The sequence below is a fragment of the Sinocyclocheilus grahami genome, unplaced genomic scaffold, assembly GCF_001515645.1.
Source record: "Sinocyclocheilus grahami isolate Dianchi unplaced genomic scaffold, SAMN03320097.WGS_v1.1 scaffold17.1, whole genome shotgun sequence".
NCBI lineage: Eukaryota > Metazoa > Chordata > Actinopteri > Cypriniformes > Cyprinidae > Sinocyclocheilus > Sinocyclocheilus grahami.
In genome coordinates this window covers 5,364,991-5,387,634 of record NW_015505196.1, presented here as the reverse complement: position 1 = coordinate 5,387,634, position 22,644 = coordinate 5,364,991, and the positions used below count along the sequence as shown (strand labels likewise).

General features: G+C 36.4%; 1 protein-coding gene across 1 annotated transcript in view; it reads left to right on the top strand.

The window, feature by feature from the left end:
• LOC107552348 (catenin alpha-2-like) overlaps positions 1-22,644 on the top strand; it is a 132,526-nt gene that overhangs the window by 66,600 nt on the left and 43,282 nt on the right. The window contains exons 3-6 of the mRNA XM_016234213.1: positions 9,516-9,711; positions 15,184-15,350; positions 16,475-16,594; positions 18,227-18,493. Coding sequence (XP_016089699.1) covers positions 9,516-9,711; positions 15,184-15,350; positions 16,475-16,594; positions 18,227-18,493 — 750 coding nt within the window. The remainder of the gene's footprint in view (positions 1-9,515; positions 9,712-15,183; positions 15,351-16,474; positions 16,595-18,226; positions 18,494-22,644) is intronic.

The window sequence follows — 22,644 nt, the reverse complement described above, 5'->3', positions numbered from 1 at the left end:
ATGCCGCAAACATGAAAGAAGGACGGGCGACAGGGGTAAGAGGCTTCCGAGCACCCTTGCTCTTTTAAAGCCCTTGACTGTGACTAACACGGAATTGACGTGTGGCCATGGCATCGCCGCCTCATAATTCCGTCGAGGCCCATGTGACACACTGAGTCATCTGCCAGCCTGTGCTTCTTATGTAGTCTAAGCTCAAAGCACTCGCTAATACTGCTGCAGTTGCAGAGTCTGTCTGGTCATCTTTACATCAACCAAAAATGCTCAAGCAACTTGTCTGTTTGAGGAAAGCTTTGTCAAGGAATGTGGGCATGAACACGCAGGATGAAAATGTCATCCGAGGATTATCAAGACCGTCTGGCTGCAGAGCGATTCTTCTGCAGACAATGTGAAATCAAAATTGATTTGCACACTATTCTGAAGAACAAAATGTTTTTGTTTAGTTCATCGCATTGCAACAGCTTTTATGCTGATGTAAACAAGGCTGCATTGCCAAGGCAAAATTATAATAACTAATAATATCAAAGCCAGCTTTTCAATTTCTAGTCAAATCTATCTCTACATTTTTCCCCCTGAATTCTTTTAAATACAAAAATATGTCATGTTTTGGAAGTTAAATGTGTTGCAAACCCTCCAAATTAACTCAATTTTAACTCAATTTAGCAAGGATGATTTGCTGTGCTGCTTTGCTATTTTTATTAGTACTAATTAATTTTTTGTATTTTGTTTATATACAGTGGGTACGGAAAGTATTCAGACCCCCTTAAATTTTTCACTCTTTGTTATATTGCAGCCATTTGCTAAAATCATTTAAGTTAATTTTTTTCCTCATTAATGTACACACAGCACCCCATATTGACAGAAAAACACAGAATTGTTGAATAAGTATTCAAACCCTTAACTCATTACTTCGCTGAAGCACATTAACAGCCTCAAGTCTTTTTGGGTATGATGCGGTAAGCTTTGCACATCAGCTTTTGTCAATCATCTGCCTTCTCCTCGCCTCTTCACCTCTCAAGCTCTGTCAGGTCAGATGAGGGCAGACGCACATTTTCAGGTTTCTCCAGAAATATTTTATTGGGTTCAACTCAGGCTCTGGCTGGGCCACTCAAGGACATTCACAGAGTTGTCTATAAGCTAGTCTTGCTGTGTTTAGGTTCATTGTCCTGTTGCCCAGTCTGAGGCTCTGAATGCTCTGGACTGGGTTTTCATCAAGGCTGTCTCAATATTTTGGTGCATTGAGCTTTTCCTCTACTCTGACGAATCCCCCAGTGATACCTTGTGGCACATGTGCAGCAGTGGACCGCGCTTAATTTGAATACAAGAACAGTGTTTAAAATTAAGCAGAAAAGTGTGAGGTTTCTAAAAAATATTGAATAGAGCATAATATATAGGCTACAACAAGGTTTAATCTGGCCGCAGAGGAACACAACTGGATTGCCGGATATAAAGAGACATAATCCCCGAAACAGAGCTTCCCACTTGCACAATACGGGAATATCTGCTAAGTGTGCTACATATCTTTGTCAACCTGGCAACCATGTGCACGCACCCTCTCTCCACTGAGGGTAAACGCGCTTGCTTTCTGAAAACACCGGTAACCTTGCAGTTTAGCGATCTCCACTTCAATATTCTATTCTCAGAAAAGTGTAATTCATCAAGGGTTAATTTATGCGAGAGAGAGATGCTGTGTATATATGAATTACCACCGTTTTGCCACGTTTCTCTATTAACAGTGAATCTGTGGCTTTAATTCCTTTAGAAACTGATGTTATCAGCTCCTTGTTGAGAATGATAATGTAGCTCTTGAGCGATTAAGCTATTTAGCTGATAAAATTGTGGGGCAGTGCTAAAAAGTTTGTTCCTGAATGTCTGAGTGCGGCCGCAACGTGATCTGTGTGAGTGACTGAGCGTGTGTGTGCGTTAGATACAGTGAAGACAGCACATTAGTTTAGAGTCCGTTTCTGGAGGTGGTTTGAGTATGATTCATTTTCTATCTGTAGTTTGGTGCACAGGTATATTTCTTATCTTATAAATAATTAAATAAATAAACAAACAAACAAACAAATAAATAAATAAATAATAATATTGAATTAAAAAAAATTATACTTGGTAGTACTAGTATCAGTATTATTAGTATATATGTTGTTGTAATGTTGTATTTAGGTTGACAAGGTTCCAGAAATATAAATATATAAATAAGCAACAACAACAACAACAACAATAATAATAATGTGAATTAACTATAACAGAGATCCTGTTCCTAACTAAACAAAAATTAATTTAACCCTATTTATGTCCACATAAAACATCTTTACACAGCCAAGTTAAGGCTGCTCTGTGCCTGCACTGTGCCAGTTCAAAATTCAGTATTAAGATAAAATGGTGCATTAAAACCATGCTAAATTATGCCTGTCCAACCCACCTCAGTATAAAAATATTCAATTGTACTGTAATTGAAGTTCAAATACATTTAAGCCACTTGTAAGGCAGCATTAAACAGTCAAGTAAAAGTTAAGACACCTAAATGCCACTTCAGAAATGCTTCCGTGTCACCTTTGCAGTAAATTTGGCAATATAAGGCAAATACAAGGACAAAATTGATTTATAGAATTGATGTATAGGCAGCAGCAGTATGACTTTTAGATGTTTGTCATATTGAAGTTGAAAATAATAACATGTTTTTGACCAAATCATAAGAACCACCTCCTTCCCTTCTGCAGTTAAACAAAAAATATTTTGGTCAAAGCTTCAGTTAATACCAAAGCATTAGATTGTCCCTAGACCTGAGCAGTAGGCTCAGAGAACAGCCGGCAGAAATCTGAGCAGTGTTATGGTGTTCTTTTAATTATACGTGGCTGGATTCACTGGTGGGCTCTCTGAGCCAAGGAGATCACTTGTGGAACATTTAGCATTATTGATTGCTGATAAAACACAACCGTAGAGGGCTATGGACCGTGGGGAAAGGTCGTCAGCGGTAGCTAGTGATGTATTTGAGATGGACTGTGGCTTTTATTGGACCTCATTTAAAGTTTTCAGGTCACTTACCACGCTTGGGGCCATTAATATGCCATTGACAGTTTTATCACGCCCAGACCCTCAGCGGTTCCCCTTTCCGCTACACTAAGCAGTTGTTTTAAATAAAGGAATGTTTATTTCTTTGGTTTACTGAAGTGAAATAACTCATCGTATCTGCAGCCCGGCCGTGAGCAAGGTTTCGCAGGTTAAAGTGAGCCTGACTAAGCGTTAGATCTCACTGCATAGTTAGGCAGGTGCTTGTACACTGAGCTGTCAGTCTTTTCTCCAGGCCACCTGCTTCAGCTCGGCATGATATGTCTCTCAAATTGGACCTCGGGACAGCTCAAGCACATGTGTCCCCCTTCTTTCCTTCTGACTTCTCATCGCTTAGGGCTTCCTCCCTCCCTTACTCAAACAAATAATAATATTGAATTAAAAAAAATTATACTTGGTAGTACTAGTATCAGTATTATTAGTATATATGTTGTTGTAATGTTGTATTTAGGTTGACAAGGTTCCAGAAATATAAATATATAAATAAGCAACAACAACAACAATAATAATAATGTGAATTAACTATAACAGAGATCCTGTTCCTAACTAAACAAAAATTAATTTAACCCTATTTATGTCCACATAAAACATCTTTACACAGCCAAGTTGCTCTGTGCCTGCACTGTGCCAGTTCAAAATTCAGTATTAAGATAAGTCTGGTGCACAGGACAAAGGAACTTTGCATGGTTAGTTGTTTTCTTGCTTCTTTTACACATTTTCTGTCTGCAGTGGCGCAAAGCGTGCAATTGCACAAATACAAATTTTAATTTAGTATTTTTTTTTTAAAGGGCTAAATGTACTAAAAAGGGCAAATTAGTGTGAAACCACAATCCCATATAAGAACAGATGTAAGTGGAAAGTTCTGCATGTGATCTACTGACAATGTGCAAATTAAAGAAGACAGACGCAGCCAGCTCATGTTCATAATGACCAATGCAATCTATCAAAAGTAGTGCAAATTAGCCACTGCTACAGCCATGCGAAGCACAAAATGAGTTAAGATATACTTTTATGGGTGTTTAAAAATGGCGCAAATACCAGTAAATAAATTGCCGCAAGCAAAATAACTAATCTTGCCTGATTCATTCAAATATTCTCCTCCCATAAATTGTGCATCTAAAAAAGAAATATTTAGTAAAGTCACCCACAAAAAAATAACTGTCCCACCTTTTGATTGTTAACATTTCAGTGGGTTTCTTTGAGTCCAAAAGAGGGTTTGCACTGCAACAAGCTGTTAGTAAATCCTAAATGTTGTAGTTGATTGGTTATACTTGTTAAAAGGTTAATGCCACTTTCAAAAAGGCCATTTTAAATGACTTGCTTAATTTTTTTCCAATGTACTTGTTGCAGGTCAAGTATTGCAATGTGACACTCAATTCAAACGTTTCAACTTTGACTTTGTTCACTATTGAACTTTTAAACTGCAGCCAATAATTACCAAACAATCTGCATGATTTACCCTTATGATGCCTATTGTGACATTCGGAAAGTAATGATCATATGATACTCTGTGTGGATAGTGCAACAGAAAAGCCTAACACTTTTTACTAACACTTTTTATATGGTATTCAAAGAGGCTGGTTGGCTTTGTGTTACTTTTTGTTCATTTTGTTATTTGGCCCCGCATTTTACTTTGATTGTAGACAGAAAAAAAAGAGATGTGTGGACACTCTCCATTATCATTTCATTTGTTTCTTACCCTGTTATTTTTTTGTCTTTTTCAAGAAAATGGAATGACACTGGAAATATTATATACTTTTGTTGTTGTCATGCATCACCATTAAGCGTACCTCATTGCCACCAGCACTTCCTTGAAATCAGAAGTAGGTGGAGTGGCTGTGCCACTTCATTTATCATTTTAGGTTGAGGGTTTCAATTAGGTTTCTCAACTCAAGAAGACTCCCTTCTTTTAGGCCTCCCATGCAGGATTACTGCCACCCTCTGTGTTTTCTGACACTATGAAAGGATTGTGGCTTGGCTGGTAGAAACAGAGCTTTCTTTTTAAGTTCCAGCACAGGGGGAACTCACACTTTTCTCTTTTAGATGGCATCTTTTCTTCCACTTGACATCCTTTGCTGTTAGTAACCATGATCAGTTTGGCATGGACACCTGAAACACAGTCTTAGGAATCTTCATGGAGAAATAATGAGCTTTCCCACGGCACTTCCAACCAAATCGTCCATCATTTGTAGGCATTGCAAAGTTGTAGAGAACGCCTATGTGAGTTATCTTATGATTGTAGAGAATAAAAAAATCTATAAAATATTATTAGAAAAAACTGTTACATTTAAATTACTTTAACCATTATAATATTTTATTATTTTATTTTGATGTTTTAACTTTTAATATGCATTTATTTATTCCTGAGAAACAAAGCTTCTTCTTTTTTCTTCTTCGTCTTCTCACAGTATTTTTATTTATAACAATAAAAAAGTATTTTTTAAACTATATATATATATATATATATATATATATATATATAGACAAAAATATATAAATAAATAAATAATTAAATTTACACATATAAAATATTATTAGAAAAAACTGTTACATTTAAATTACTTTAACCATTATAATATTTTATTATTTTATTTTGATGTTTTAACTTTTAATATGCATTTATTTATTCCTGAGAAACAAAGCTTCTTATTTTTTCTTCTTCGTCTTCTCACAGTATTTTTATTTATAACAATAAAAAAGTATTTTTTAAACTATATATATATATATATATATATATATATGGACAAAAATAAATAAATAAATTAATTAATTAATTTCATCAATTAAAAAAAAAAAAAATTGCAAGTTAGGTTCAAAATGTGCTGTGAAATATCATGTGGCAGTGCAACTTTTTTTTATTTTCACCTGGACCTTTGGTTGATGGCTTTGACAGGACTGTGGGCGTCTCCATGGAAACCCAGTCTCTGTGTGCCGATAAATCTCCAGGAGTGGAGTGTGTCTCCAATTAGACCAGAGTTGTCAGATGGACTTGGGAGGACTTTGCATGAGTTGTAGTTGTGGTAACATTTGAATCAATATGTGAATCTGTCTGTCTGACTCTTAAATATTATATCTTAAAACTTAGCCAAGTTTTACACAAAAAAGTAAAAAAGTGGAATACTTCTTATTAAAGATAATAATATCACTCCCTTCTGGGGGCTCATAACAACTTCTGTGATTTTTTTTCAGCTTGGCCCAATCGTTAACACAAATTATGTTTTTTAAAGTGATGAAAGGATTTTTTTGACGTTTTGATGGAATTAAATATCAAACATAAAATGAGGGGAAAAAGGTAAAAATCTTAGGTTAAAAGCAAATGGTCCATGACAAGACAAGCCTGATTTAAGGACAAACTGTTTTACATCATTTTTACTCTATGTGCTTTGATATGGACCCAGCTGGTACAACCAGTAAACAGCCTTGGACAGTTAAAGCATTACATAGAATGTCATGTATTTGCTAGATAGAAGTCATGGTCAGTATTGACCAGATCATGATAATGATCAAAAAGCCAGCCAAATCAATGCCATGCATGGGCTCAGAAAGATAGACTTCATCTCCGTATGTTACATAGAACAAGGAAGGAGGTGGTATTCACAAGAAATCCAGTCTTGACTGACTTTCTATTGCTACCATTTTTTACACTTTTGTTGTCATAATACTATTAAAAACTTCCCCACTGTCCTCATGAAATGACTGTAGTGGGAGTGTTGTGGTGTTTTATTGTTCTCACATTATTATAGAACAGAGAATACCAGATCTGGGGTTCATTTATAAATGTTAGTGCTCCATTTGTCTTGCTGACGCTGTTATTGACACTGACAGTGTTATTCAAGAGAAGGTAAGTCTCGTTGGGGATTGATTGTGTGGTTATGAGTGATACTAGTGTCAGGGAATTCCCTCACTGCAGCACTGAACTCCTTTATAGAAAAACAGGATTGTTCAGTATAAGTTTTGAATCTGATGCAGCAGGATTAAATTATTTACTTAGTAATAATGATTCGTTATTTATTATTCTGTCGTTATTCATTTTTTATAAGTTGTTCCAAACCTGTATGTACTTTTATTCATTTTTTCTTCAGCACAAAAAGTGCATTTTTGAAGCATATTTTGACATTAAATGGGGCGGAGACCATAAAAAGCATCATAACATTATTATTATTATTTATTTTATTTTTTTACTAATCTACTTTGGCTTTTGTTTTTTGAGAGTTTTACTGAATTTTTCTGATTTTTTGAGCTGACTAGTCAAATAATTTGAGTATTGACACTGACAGTGTTATTCAAGAGAAGGTAAGTCTCGTTGGGGGTTGATTGTGTGGTTATGAGTGATACTAGTGTCAGGGAATTCCCTCACTGCAGCACTGAACTCCTTTATAGAAAAACAGGATTGTTCAGTATAAGTTTTGAATCTGATGCAGCAGGATTAAATTATTTACTTAGTAATAATGATTTGTTATTTATTATTCTGTCGTTATTCATTTTTTATAAGTTGTTCCAAACCTGTATGTACTTTTATTCATTTTTTCTTCAGCACAAAAAGTGCATTTTTGAAGCATATTTTGACATTAAATGGGGCGGAGACCATAAAAAGCATCATAACATTATTATTATTATTTATTTTATTTTTTTACTAATCTACTTTGGCTTTTGTTTTTTGAGAGTTTTACTGAATTTTTCTGATTTTTTGAGCTGACTAGTCAAATAATTTGATTAAAGAACACATTTTTCTGATTTTTGTACACTGAAGTTAAACTGCCTCAAATAACTATTTGTTGTCAATTTGAGCATCACTTCTCATTCATTCGTTCGTTCATTCATAAATAAATAAATACATAAATAATAATTCAGCTGATTCATTTAAACAGGTGATTCATTCATAAATGATGCAAGTGACTGTCTTTATGAATTGGTCTCTGAATCATTGGCTCACTTGATTCATTCAAAACCGCAGTTCATTCAGTACTGAAACACTGCAATGTGACAGCCCTAATGAATACCATGATAATGATTATAGTGTTAATGTACCTTGGTATTTGCATGGGCAACCTTCTGAAATACTTGATTCTGATTGGTCAATAGCAGCATTCTGCAGTCATATAATTTTATAGTCTGAGGCAACTGATTCCCAACATAGCTGTCATAGTTTCTTACCAGAATCTTTTAATCTTTTCTTCATGCCAAGGCCTTGCTGGAGTTTGCTTTCTGATAATCATAGTCTTGACTGTACATTTATCCCTAATGTATCATCTGAACTTTCTGAACTCTGTTTAGTGGAGAGTGTTAGATTGAATGCCATTTCTCTTGTTTCTGCAATGAAGCGTAATGCAACATTTGCTGGCAATATAAACTGTTAGCATTAGCTTTTCCTTGCAAAATCATTTCAATCTTCTGTCCCAATGTCATGTTTTTCATTATCATCAACCCAGTCTAAGCTGAATTTACTTAAGATCACTTTCTATGTTCTCCTTTAAAAGTCAACTATGCTTTGTTTTGAATAAACCTCTCTTAATGTAATCTAGTGTTTTTCTGTGCATCAGCTTTGGGAATAACTGTGATAAATGTTAAAAAAATGGGGTCCTAAGCTTTATCAGCTGTATAGGCTGAGTTTGGTCAAGGAACTCGAGTTAGTCCTTTGTTGTACTATGGTAATTACTTAGCGTGGGTGTCCTTGAAAATACATTACCCTGGGAGAACGGTCCCAGCAGAGCCCTCCAGCAGAAAGTGAAAACCAACACTGTTTTATAGGCCCTTTGAGAGCTTAAAGCTTGACTATTGAATGAGTCACTATACATCACATAAAATGTTTCTTAACAGCGCAGGCTTTATTAGGAATGTGTAGATCTAATCGTTTAGACAAATGTGGTAAATTGCCAGAAATGTCTGCAATGCAAATAATCTCTTCTGTCAACGTAGATAGGCAATGTTAGTTTTACCCTGTCCAAATGCATGCATGTACTTAATACATTTGATTATGTGGTGCAGTGTTAAACTAAGATGTGCACTTGTCACTCAAGACAAGTCAGACGAGACTTCAGACATTGTATACATACAGAAATGTGGCAATACCATGGAACAGTAATGGCATCTGATGGTAATACCTTTCTGATTTTATATAAATGCACTGTTACTCACTATAGTATTCATGTACATGGTACATAAAACAAACAAGCAAACAAACATGATATGGATGTCTTTGACTGTTGTGAGTGGCCCCTTACTTGTTCATAATTCTGAAAGCAACAAACAAACCCAGCAGTTTTTCTGACCCATTGGTTTAGAGATGAACAAACTTCGGCTCGATCATGCTTGTGTTCATCACACATTTTCATTAAATGTTCCAAATGACCTACGTTGCCAGATTTGCTTTATATATTCTGCTCAGTGAAAATGTGATAAAGTCTTTTGCACAATCTATCTTCATCTATGACTCTTCTCATACACAGGTGACCACCCTGGTCAACACCAGTAACAAAGGTCCATCCAGTAAGAAAAAGGGACGCTCCAAGAAAGCTCACGTGCTGGCTGTGTCCGTGGAGCAGGCTACACAGAACTTTCTAGAAAAGGGCGAGCAGATTGCTAAGGACAGCCAGGACCTGAAGGAGGAGCTTATCGCAGCTGTAGAGGACGTTCGCAAGCAAGGTGAGCAGCTTGTTATCACCCTGAGGTACTGTCCCAAACAAAATCTGCTGCTTATTTGTTCCGGCGTCCCATCAAGCAACCAAACATATATTAAGGGTTTTCTTTTTTTTAACTCCAATGTGTGGCATAGTGGCCAATGCTCTGTCTATTAGTCATGTTTGGCTTCTTGAGAGAGTAGAGAAGACTTTTAGGGTCATGTGGGAACCAATGAGGCACACTATCTGTCACATTATCTGACCCTAAAAGACATTAATGTGTTTTTGCTGAGTCTTGCTGAGGGCTGTCGGCTTTTAGCCGTGTGCTGCAGTTTGGAGACAGCTAAGCTAAAGTTTTCGTTTCCTTTTTCACCTATAAGTCTTGCCTATTATGTAACTTATCTGGCAGCACATTACACACTCTTTTCTCTTACTATACACATGACTTCCATGACTTTCATGCTCATTGGTTTGGACTGAAGTTAGTGTTTGCTCAGCCAAATTACCTCTATGAAAATAGCAAACAGTTAATGATGGTGTTTCACAGAGCATTCATCATCCCATAAACACAGCCGAAGAGCAATTATGAGGTTGCGGAGAAGAGAAAAAAGACACTTTTAAATCCCAAAAGCTGAAATGTATTAGCTGTCATTGTACCGTATTAATAATAATAATCTGTTTTCTCTTTTTGTGTTTTTTTTTAGGACTCTTTGATGAGGTAATACATGTGAAATCTTTATTTAATTTGTTTAGTTTGGTGGTGGATTAAATTACTTGTTAATATAATATTAATGGGAGTCTGGAATGATTCTCTGTCTCTTTCTGGGACTTTAAATATGAACTAATTCAGAGGAAAACAAAGAAGAAAATCAGTGTATGAGGACTATACAGCAGTCATGGGAAACCTGGAAATATTGGGACATTTTAAAATAAAGATTTACAGGCCTGTTAAAGTCATGGAAATATAATAATATAATTATAATATTATACTACTGTTTTTGTAGTCTTGGTAAGAGCACATTTTAAAAATCTTACATAAGGTAGTATATATTTTTCCACAGGTCCACAGTGAGATATCCCTGTTCACTGGGTTTTTTGGTTAAAATACACAAGCATTCTCAGGTACTGCAGGGAAGGGACTGCAGCACTGACAGATGAGACTGAGCCAAGCCCCGGCTGCAGGAGCAGAATAAAGTGTGTTAAAATTATCTGCGTGGACCATTAGCAAGCTGACCTTTAACTGGGATGAGGTTAATGAACACAGGTTGGACATAATGGTCCAAGTGGCTTACCACTCCCAAGGCTGACTGTCTGTTACTCAGTGTGAAACAGGGGTTAAAGGACAAAGAAAATACTTAAAATAGAAAGTGGAAGTCAGTCTTTTTGATCTAATTCTCACTTGTGTACCACAGTTATTGATTTATTAATTTAATGACAATGAAAAATGACTAAGTGAAACTATCAAACACAAGACGATTAAAGGATTAGTTCACTTCCAGAATAAAAAAATAATTTCTTTATAATTTACTCACCCCTATGTCATCCAATGTTCATGTCTTTATTTCTTCAGTCGAAAATTAATAATACGTTTTGAGGAAAACATTCCAAGATTTTTCTCCATATAGTGGCTTCAATGGTGGTCAATGGGTTGAAGGTCTAAATTGCAGTTTCAATGTAGCTTCAAAGGGCTCTACATGATCTCAGCCGAGGAATAAGGGTCTTATCTAGCGAAACAATTGGTTATTTTCTAAAAAAAAAAAGAATGTGTCTTTTAACAAAATGCACAAATGCTCGTCTTGCACTAGCTCGACCTACACGTGACATAGGCGGAAGCACCAACCCAGTGTTTACAAAGAAAATGTGCAAAGAAAGTCAAACACTCTTTACAAAAAAACAACAACATAAAAACGATGTCAGATAATTTTGAAGTTGGGGGGAAGTCAGATCATTTTGAAGTTTTTCGCCCTACCCTACCTTTTTGAATCAAAGCACACAGATGAAGAACTAACTGCACGTGACTTTTACAACATGATTTCACAATGTGTGAAGATGAGCATTTGTGATTAAAAGTATAAAAATGTATTATTTTATATTTTTTTTAGAAAATGGCTGATCGTTTCGCTAGATAAGACCCTTATTCCTCGGCTGGGATCGTGCAGAGCCCTTTGAAGCTGCATTGAACCTGCAATTTTGACCTTTTTACTCATTGGTCCCTGTTAAAGTCCACTATATGGAGAAAAATCCTGGAATGTTTTCCTCAAAAACCTTAATTTCTTTTCGACTGAAGAAAGAAACACATGAGCATCTTGGATGACATGGGGGTGAATAAATTGTCAGGAAATTTTTATTCTGGAAGTGAGGTTTGTTCACATGATTTAATAATATACTTTACTATATTTCTCTTAGTGTTTCAGAAGGTCAAGTATGGAGTCAAAAGACAATGCAGAAGATACACTGCTGAATGAAAAAAGACTGTAGTGGTTTTCCAACAAGGTTGCAGTAATGAGAGCTGTGGGTCATCTCAGGAATCAATAGGCTATTCAGATAATGCTATCCATTTTAAGTTGCTCTTTCAAGGTCCATAAAACGTGAGAAATCTGTTAATATTCCCATTCATCTCAACATTTTATCAGTCACTGTGTTTTTGTTTTGATTTTGTTTTAAATTATGAAAAACGTCTCAAGTTACTTATGTAACCATGGTTCCCTGAGTAGGGAACGAGACACTGCGTCCTCTAGGGGTCGCTATGGGAAATGCCTCGTCATGACCCGTGTCTGAAGCATACATTGAAAAAACACCAACTCGTTGGCCGGCGACAGCCATGACGTCACTATCGGTGCGACTATAGTATAAATGAGGTCCTGAATCGCGGGAAGCAGACAGCTGCCTCTTTTTCCTCGAAAAGAGAGACAAACGAGAGATTTTTTCCCTGGAAAAAATGCTCGCAGTGCACGCCGATTGCCCCCTTGGAGACATCGCGTGCGTGCTCTTTGCCCAAACAAACAACGCATAGATCGTGTGTGTCATCAGATGTTAAACAACGTCAACACAGATGCACACATCCTTAAATGCTTTGCTAGTGCTCGCCATAATGAGATAAATAGAGATCGCTCTTACCACAGAAATGCACGCTTCAAACAAAACAGTCAATGAAGACGAAGAAGAAAATGATGTGTAGCTCCCGGCACCTATTTATACTATAGTCGCACCGGTAGTGACGCCATGGCTGTCGCCGGCCAACGAGTTGGTGTTTTTTCAATGTATGCTTCAGACACGGGTCACGGCGAGGCGTTCCCCATAGCAACCCCTAGAGGACGCAGTTCGAAGTTCCCATGAAAGGGAACCGATGACCCATTCATCTCAACATTTTATCAGTCACTGTGTGTTTTTGTTTTGTTTTTTGTTTTTGTTTTAAATGATGAAAAACTGATGACCCATTCATCTCAACATTTTATCACTCACTGTGTTTTTGTTTAGTTTAGTTTTTTTGGTTTTGTTTTAAATGTTGAGAAACTGATGACCCATTCATCTCAACATTTTATCAGTCACTGTGTTTTAGTTTAGTTTAGGGTTTTGGCACAAACTCACTGAATACTGGTGGGCTCATGATAATTTTCATAGTCTTAATTTGCTATCAAGCTGAAGCTGAAGTAGTGGCAATCCCAATGGATGTAGTTGTGTCATCAGTTTATCTTCATTTAACAAATCTAATTATTGTTCATATACAGTGGGGCAAAAAAGTATTTAGTCAGCCACCAATTGTGCAAGTTCTCCCACTTAAAAAGATGAGAGAGGCCTGTAATTTTCATCATTGGTATTAAGAAAACATTGACCTCTTTCACATTCTCTCTCTGGTCAAAAATAATTAGCATTGATATCTCTGTCTGACTATAGTTACCTACAGTACCTCTCTTTACAGAGTGCAAGTATGTGTGTGTGTCTAAAACCTTCAAATTCTCTCTTATCAGGCAGCATCTGGAAGTAGGCAGGCTGTCAGCATTGTGTCTACACAAAGATGATGTCTACTCCATCTGGTTTATTTAAGTCAGCATAGATGAATTCACTGCCCTTGATACCACACAGTCCTGTCTGTTGAGTACTTGGTAGAAACTTATGATTTAGTTTCTCGGGAGAAATAAGCATTGCGCTCATTAAATATTGACTTGGTTATCTCTAACACTCACTTTCATTTATTCTGGGTCATCGGATGTGGTATTACAGTCTGGTACTTTGAAAGCAGGTTTAAAACAGTTTTTAGCTTTTGATTTCTATGCCATTAGCATGACAAAACATTGCAAAAAATAAGGATTGCTTCACATAGCTTGGATGAGAATTTGCCTGAATGTGTCTGTTCTTTTGACTTGGTTAAATTATACTGGGGGTAAGCAAAAAAAAAAGAGCTAGGATGGAAATAAGATTATAACATTCTGTGGTAATCCGTGAAGGTAGAGCTGCCACAACAATGCACAGAGCCAGAGGACAGTGCTGACATTTCCCCTGGAAGTGGAGGGGCAGAAGCAAGGCTCTGTTAAGAATAGCTGGCATTCTTTCATTTCAGTTCACTGTGAGAGAAACAGCAGAACACGCACATACACTAAAGTGCAGCCATATTTATTATGTGCATGCAAGTGTTCACCCACACAGAGCCGGTACAGGCTTAAAAACAAATATTCTCTCTTTCCCTAGACTCTGGGAAGTCAGTTTGCCACAATCTTTCTTCTCTGTATATCATTCTCAGATTCAGTGACATTTGCTAATGTCTCAGCCGGGCTTTTTGTAAGCTTTCATTAATCAACTCTGTCCCGCCTGCGGCTCCTGTTCAGATGGAAGGTGGAAGTCCACTTACTGTAGGGTCATTAATAGATTCTGTCAATGAACCTTGAGACAAATTGCTCATTTTTACTTCAGCAAGCATGCCACAGTAACATTCTGGCAGTCTGAATCAGGCTTTTTTTCTCATAAGTATGACACATAAATACATAGAAAGTGCTACTTTTGAATACATAAAAGTTCAGGAGGTGCATGGCCATCTAATACTGTCAATCAAAATGAAAGGGTATTAAAAAGCTGCTTACATCACTCCTGTACCAGTCTACAAATGGCTTTTTTATTCTAGACTTTATTTTCTGCATATTGATTTCTGCTTTTGTTGTTAAAGTTCTAAAAAAGTTAGAATTGGAAAATTGACTTAACTGTATTTCAGTGAGTGGTTGACATAAAACTTGCACAATGTTTTCCAGACACCAGCAACCCCCTGTACACTGGTTTCTGAAGTGTGCTGTTTCACTAATGAACACTCTTGGCAAACTTGCCTGTACTCGCAGTTTATTTCACTGGTAAACAGATGCACAACTATTAATAAACTATTGACATGTCCATGCAGCTTTAGTGAGTTCCGAATTAAAAATGCTAGACATGCACAATGGATTTGCTGTGTGGTGGAACTCTAAACATATGTTGTTTGCTTTTGTCTTGGTTGTTTTGTGTCTCTGTGTAGGTGAGACGATGCGCGTGGCCTCCTCAGAGTTTGCGGATGACCCCTGTTCCTCTGTGAAACGTGGCACCATGGTCCGTGCCGCCCGTGCCCTCCTTTCTGCTGTCACTCGCCTCCTCATCCTGGCTGACATGGCTGACGTCATGAGGCTCCTGGCTCACCTCAAGATCGTATGTTCGTTTCTTATTCAATTCTCACTGGCCATTTTTCCACAGTTGCAGTTCATTTGTGAAATTAATCACAGTTTATTTGTCATTTAATAATAGTATTTTATTTTATTTTATTTGTTTGTTTACCGTGTTTACCTCCCTACTCTCTACTAACCACTTCAAACATCATTACTTCTTAACATTTACACTTTTATATACATTAGTTAACCAAATTTTTGTTGCCATTGAGAGCTGCCTCATGGTGAATTCATCATCACCTTTTATTTCCCTTTTTCGTTTTTTTGAGTGTTCAAAGCTTCGTCGCTGCAACTGGTCTTCACAGCTGGTCACCGTCCACCGGGTCAGAACAAGTCAGACCCGCCTCTCAATTGTTTCGATATCCAAGGAGACCCATTTCAAGGGCACAGGAAGTTATATTTATTATAGTACAAAGAAACTATCTTTATCTCAAGTCCTGCTGTTTATTTGCATAGCGCATTTTGCTGAAGCAAAAACCTCCTGGCATAACTTTGCAACAGACTATTAAAATGCAAAAATAACATTCTCAAATATTCACATCATTCACTTGCTTCTGGTCATCAATTAGGTTCCATATTTTGCATTTATATTTATGGTTTAGATAAGGCTATTTTCAGAGTGGCAGAATTTAGGCTTTTTGCTCTTGTACCTTCATTTTCACACCCATAATCCTTTGCTTCTAGTTGCACTATTCTGTTTTCTTTCAATTTGTATTCCCCACTGGCAACAAAAATAATTCTTCTTCTTTTTTTTAAAGTTTAGGGATTTACAATGCTTTTTTGTTTACCAGCGGCCTTTCTGTTATATAATCACTAAACAAATTTGAAAACTAAGATCTATGAAACTTATTGGTTGCGAAAGGAGAACTTTTAGAGCGTAGGATGAGGCTGAGAAACTTTTAGATGTCCCACAAGGGACAAAGCACCTCCTTGTTCTTCTGCTAGTCTCATTACGGAGAGTGAAAACTGTCAGAATTATACGTGCCCCAGGAGAGCCAATAATAAGCACTACAAACGTTAACTGTCACTCAACCACATCAGTTAAAGTAACCCTAACCCTAACCCTAACAGTTGGATGTTTGTATGTGTGTGCGTGTTGATTTACAGGTGGAAGAAGCTCTAGAAGCCGTCAAGAATGCCACCAATGAGCAGGACTTGGCCAATCGCTTTAAGGAGTTTGGGAAAGAGATGGTCAAACTCAACTATGTTGCTGCTCGCAGACAGCAGGTATTATTAAATATCACAATTTTTATCTATCTATCTTTCTATCTATAATATAAGCAGTAAGGTACAAGAGGCCATGTGTTGTGTAAGTCTTGGCTGAAGGGCGTTAATAGGCACGACGGGAAGTGGAATGCCTGCAACCCCTTCCGCTGTGACTTATTCACAATACAGCACGGCAGCTTGTACCTTACTGCTTTTATAAAATGGTTACCAAACAATCCAAACCAAAAATTTTATTGATGTTACTTTTTTTTTAAATAAATTTATTAAATGCTATCCTTCCACTAAAAAGTTACTGACAGTGACATTAAATGTAAGTAATTAGTTGTAATACATTTAACAATTGACAGCTGTTACACAATAGAAATGTTAAACGACCAACAGTAATATCCAGGGATGTCGTTGGAGTGTGTGTGTGTGTGTGTGTGTGTGTGTGTGTGTATACATATATATCTTGCCGCCATGTGGTCACGTGGTTCATGTATCGCTCAATAGTATCGCCGTCAACCTGTTTGAGTGGGTTAAAGCGGGACAGATAGCAGCAACCACTCTATTTGCCTCAATTTTCGGTAAATATAAACACGGAATGTTGTTACACTGACTATAGAAAAAATAAATTTATTAAATGCTATCCTTCCACTAAAAAGTTACTGACAGTGACAGTAAATGTAAGTAATTAGTTGTAATACATTTAACAATTGACAGCTGTTACACAATAGAAATGTTAAACGACCAACAGTAATATCCAGGGATGTCGTTGGAGTGTGTGTGTGTGTGTGTGTGTGTATACATATATATCTTGCCGCCATGTGGTCACGTGGTTCATGTATCGCTCAATAGTATCGCCGTCAACCTGTTTGAGTGGGTTAAAGCGGGACAGATAGCAGCAACCACTCTATTTGCCTCAATTTTCGGTAAATATAAACACGGAATGTTGTTACACTGACTATAGAAGCATTAATAATGTTTTTCTTTGTTTCACTTTGGAGGTAAGGCGGATACATTTACATTACTCATGCATTATGCATTATTTTTCTCGTTCTACTGTGGCCATATTTACTCATCCTAATGTTATATTACGTGGCTCACTAAGTATGCACAATAAATTGATATCAATAAATGCCATCAACTGCTCAATATAAACAAAAAAAAGTTTTGTCAGTAATAAAAATGCTACATACTGTATACAAGACAACCAATTGCACTCAATTAAACATTTTATTATATTTCCAGGGAGAGGCTAAATACATTTTTCATTGAATAGGCAGTCTTAATAGAAACTCATTCAGGGTTTAATAATTTGTTTAGCTTTTATATTTTTATGTACACAAATGACTACAATTGATTTGAGGTAAATGTAAGCCATCTGGCTAGGTAGCTAGTTAGTTTTTGCCTATGTTATCTAACTACTATTAGAATTGAACTAGCTATTATATAACAATAAAATGGTCAATGGTCAAATGCACACACAGTTATTTTCAAATTGCCCTGCGTGCAGACTGTTCACATAAAACACAGATGGTTATGTTTTAAATTAATACAAACATTAGCAAGAAAATCGGATGTGTATGAGTATATTAGATCTGTGCATTAGGTCTTAAAGTGACAGGTCTGAAACAGATATCTGTGTGCCAGGAGCTGAAGGACCCTCAATGCAGGGACGAGATGGCGGCAGCTCGAGGGGCTCTTAAGAAGAACGCCACTATGCTCTATACTGCCTCCCAGGCCTTCCTGCGCCACCCCGACGTGGCTGCTACACGTGCCAACCGTGACTATGTCTTCAAACAGGTCCAAGAGGCCATTGGGGGCATCTCCAGCTCTGCTCAGGCCACTTCACCCACCGACGAGAAGCACGGGCACGCTGGCATCGGCGAGCTGGCTGCCGCTCTCAATGAGTTTGATGTGAGTACACTCGGTTCAAATATTATTTATTGCAGCATATTAGGTATGCAGTGGCATCATCTGTAAAGTGATGCAATTTGTTCATCGTTTTTCAATGTTTCAGACTTTCTCCATTTGAAATTTGGTGTGTCTACTTTGATGTAAGCTGTTTCTAAATCGTTGTAGTCCCTGTAACGTGTCAACACCGTGGCTGTTTGGTGCTTTGGAACCAAGTCCTGCCCCAAACTCACAACACTGGCAAAACAAAAAACACAACTAAACAAATGTAGATGCAGAACACATATTTAAAATGTATACTTCCAAGCACCATACTCTGTAAATGCAACATTTTGAAAGTAACCATATTGTACCAATATTGTTGTGTAATATAACAGAATCAGTAGGTCCCTCACTCCACCTCGTATCCTTGTCCTTGTCTGTTATATGCACTACTTTCTTTATATGCTCTATTTTGTTTGCCCTTTAAAACAAGTAGTCTTTCTAAAGGCAATCCAGCAAAAACATTAATGGAAAACCATCTCACTTCCTGTGGGAGGCGATATTTGGAATATTAGGCTGCCATCTAGTGGTTATGAAGATGATCATAAGTACTACTGTTTACAAATGTTACAACCATTTTTGAAATAATGTAGTAAGTAATGCTGTTTGTTTTCAAACTCCTTATAATGTTTGGAATATTATTTGTCTGCCCTCTGTTTCTCTTCACCAAGAATTTTTTTCAAAATTATATGTTTAAATAGTGATTGACAACAGGTGCTGGACATTTCAGGAGAATATTTGACATACTAAATGGTCAAAAGTATGTATGCAAATGGTGTCAAATCTATTTGTACGCTCAGATGAGATAAAGACTCATAGTGTTAGTAGTTTAGAATAAACGGTTTTGCTGTTTATGTTGCCTCGAGGCAATGCTGTGCCACAATGGAAAGATAGTGGTGGGACGATTGATACAGAAGCTCCGATCATGCTCTGACGCAGTTTTCAAAGCACTATTGTATCACACACTGTGCCGAAGCTTGTATCGAAATGACAATACCACGTGATTGATGACGTTTGAAGCTTCGAACGTCATGCAGTATCGGAAGGTCGGGACAGCTGGTTTGAAAAAAATCGCATGACTCTTGTGTTTGACTTTACATTGACTTGGTTGTGTGTGTGTGTGTGTGTGTGTGTGTGTGTGTGTACACTTATTTGGGATTCAGTAGAATAGTTTAGAATAACCTCAACACCAGACAGAAACTGAATGCACGTCACACCTCTATTGCATTTTATCATGTTCTATAGCTGGGGTCTCAGAGACCCCGAACAGCTCACCCAAAATATTTTTGCTACTACTCACGTCAATTATTAATTATAATCACACACTTGTATATTTTATATTATTGATCAATATGTAAATCAGTTGACCGGACTACGCATGACAAGATTAAAAACTTTTTCAAACCATCCTCTGGGTTAAGGCTAGATGGCATACAGCAAAATCTACTGGGCATGCGCACATCAGCGAAATTTTTCTCACACTGTGTACAACAATAATTACTATTTTGGCATTATTGTAAGGGGTATGTTTAGGGTTGGGGTAGGTGTAGACGTTAATAAAACACAATCTAATAGGTAGAAAATTCAATTTATTGTTAGCTTCCGGTTTTTGCTGTATCCCTTCTAGCCACAGCCCATCCTCTGCTCCGCGATGTTTTGTTAGATTTGGTGGAGAAACCAAGTCTGGTTGTCGCTAATGTGCACTGTGTTAAAAGCTTCGAGTAATGAACCGTTTTTCGGCACAGTTTCATGAAAGCCTCAAACGGTTCAGAAAGCCTTGGTTTCCCATCGCTATGGAAATACATTCATCAAGAGAGGCTGTAATTAAAAACAAAACTAAAAAACAACGGAAGTTCCATTTCACTTTAGCACAATGGTGCTTCTAGACAGCAAAGACTAAAGCAGGTCCTCATGTAATATAAAGATGTTTATTCAATACAAAATATGAATGTGATTTTTTTTTTCTGAGTGCAGTTCTCCAGAGTGCACATCACCTGGTGTACCACTAGGACAAGAAACCGTAAACATTTTAACAATTTTATTTTCCACTTTGTACTTGCAAAGTTGAGAGAATGGGTTTATTGCAAAATTATTAGCATTTCAATTATTTGCACTAATGTGAATTAGGTATTTGAGAACATAGTTGCTTTTTCATTCTAAAAACTCTTTTTCTGGGTTGTCTGCATTATCTGTATATCAGTGACACCCAGTGGCTGTTTTTGGGTCACTGTTGTTTTAGTATTATTTTATGTTATATTATATTATAGCATTTAATAATATTTTGATTTAGCTTTTTTATATTTTTGTTTAAATTTTAATTTTAGTGTAAGTTTTAGTAATTTTATTTGCTTTTATGTTATTATTATTATTATTATAATTTTAATATTTCTAATCATCATTTATTTTTAAGTTGTAGTAATTTTAGTGGTTTAACATCTTTTATTTAGTTGTCAATGCAACATTTCTAATTCGTTTTTTTAAGTTGAAGTTTTCCATCTAATTTTAAGAATTTATTTTATTGTATTCAGATTTATTTTAATTAAGATACATATATATTTTTTTGTTAATGTAGAAAATTTAACAGACAACAATATATGTAGGTAAAACACCAAGCCTGATATTATTATAATTTGTCAACACCCGCTAAATATAGATGATTATAACTATAAGATAAAACTTAAGCCTAAATTAACTTAAGTAATAACCTATGTTCTAAAATAATTTCTCCTATTCTATTACATTATGATGTAGTAGCCTATAGTATATACTGCTATACTGTGGCTCTGTCTAAACACTGCTCTGTATATATATAAGTAGTCACATAATGTCTAAAATGCACACTTTTAATAACACAATTTTTTTTTCGTACATTTTCACAATTTTTTCTCCATCTCACCATTCCTTCCCTTCACTCAGTATACTTTGCTTTTTTGAGACTGCTGTTTATTGGTAGTCAGTGTAAATTTAGTTTTTCTCACACCTGCTGGATGGCATTAGACTGTGTTTGTGAGTGATGCATTTGGTTTCTAGAAGAGGAATCACAGCTGGAGGTGCGAGATGGGTGTGAAGTGTAGAGACATCCCGCTAATGAATCTCTGTCTCCCAGACCTCCTGCATTTCTCATGAAGCTCAGACACACTGTTCAGCCAACATTCACACTCTTATTTATCAGAGTGAATATGCATGTGGATAGACATATCCTGACAGAAATAATACATCTGTTTGAAAATTCTGTGTGAAAATTTGTGTCATCTGCTGGAGATTGGTCTGCTTTGATATTCAGTCTGACCTGTTTTGAAGTAAGGTGTGTGTGTGTGTCTGTGTGAAGGGTCAGGTTTTGCCTGTGTTATTGCACGCTGCAATCTGTGACACGCTGTGGAATGCAAAAAACCTGTAAAGAACTACTGTATGCCTGATATTTCATGTTTGCATGATGGTGACAGGCTGGAAGGTGCTGGTATTTTCTTTGCAGCTTTTACAAAACATTTACTGTTAATAGTAGCCCACTACTGGTGTCATAGTCATTTTCATTATGACCTATGAAATACTTTTTATATTTTATATCCATTCTGAAGATATAGGATATGTTTAAGACAACCCTCGTGAAAAATATACTAAAATCAATTTGAAATACATTTATTTCATGCTATGTAGGGCTGCACGATTATGACAAAAATCATAATTGTCGATTATTCCCTTCAAATTGTAATTGCGATTATTAATTACGATTATCACAATTTACATTGAATGATGTTTATACCATTGTTTGATGCAACTGCATGCCATATTTTTATATGAAAATAAGCTGAAAACACTCTAGCTGAAAAACCTTTAGTGCTTTTCTATAGTATTAAGCCTTAAATGTTAACTATACATCGGATTGGTTTCTTCTTTAAATTATTAAAAAGTAAAAATATGAATGGTATTATAATGTTATACTAAAACTAAAATTTAAATAATGGGAAAAACCCTTAAGATAACATGTAGAAAGAAAATAAAAACGCATCTTAAGCACGCAGAATAACATAAGTGGACTTTGAACGGTTAATTGCTGCTTTGAACGATTACGTAATTGTGGCATCCATAATTGTAATCGCGATTAGAAATTTGAT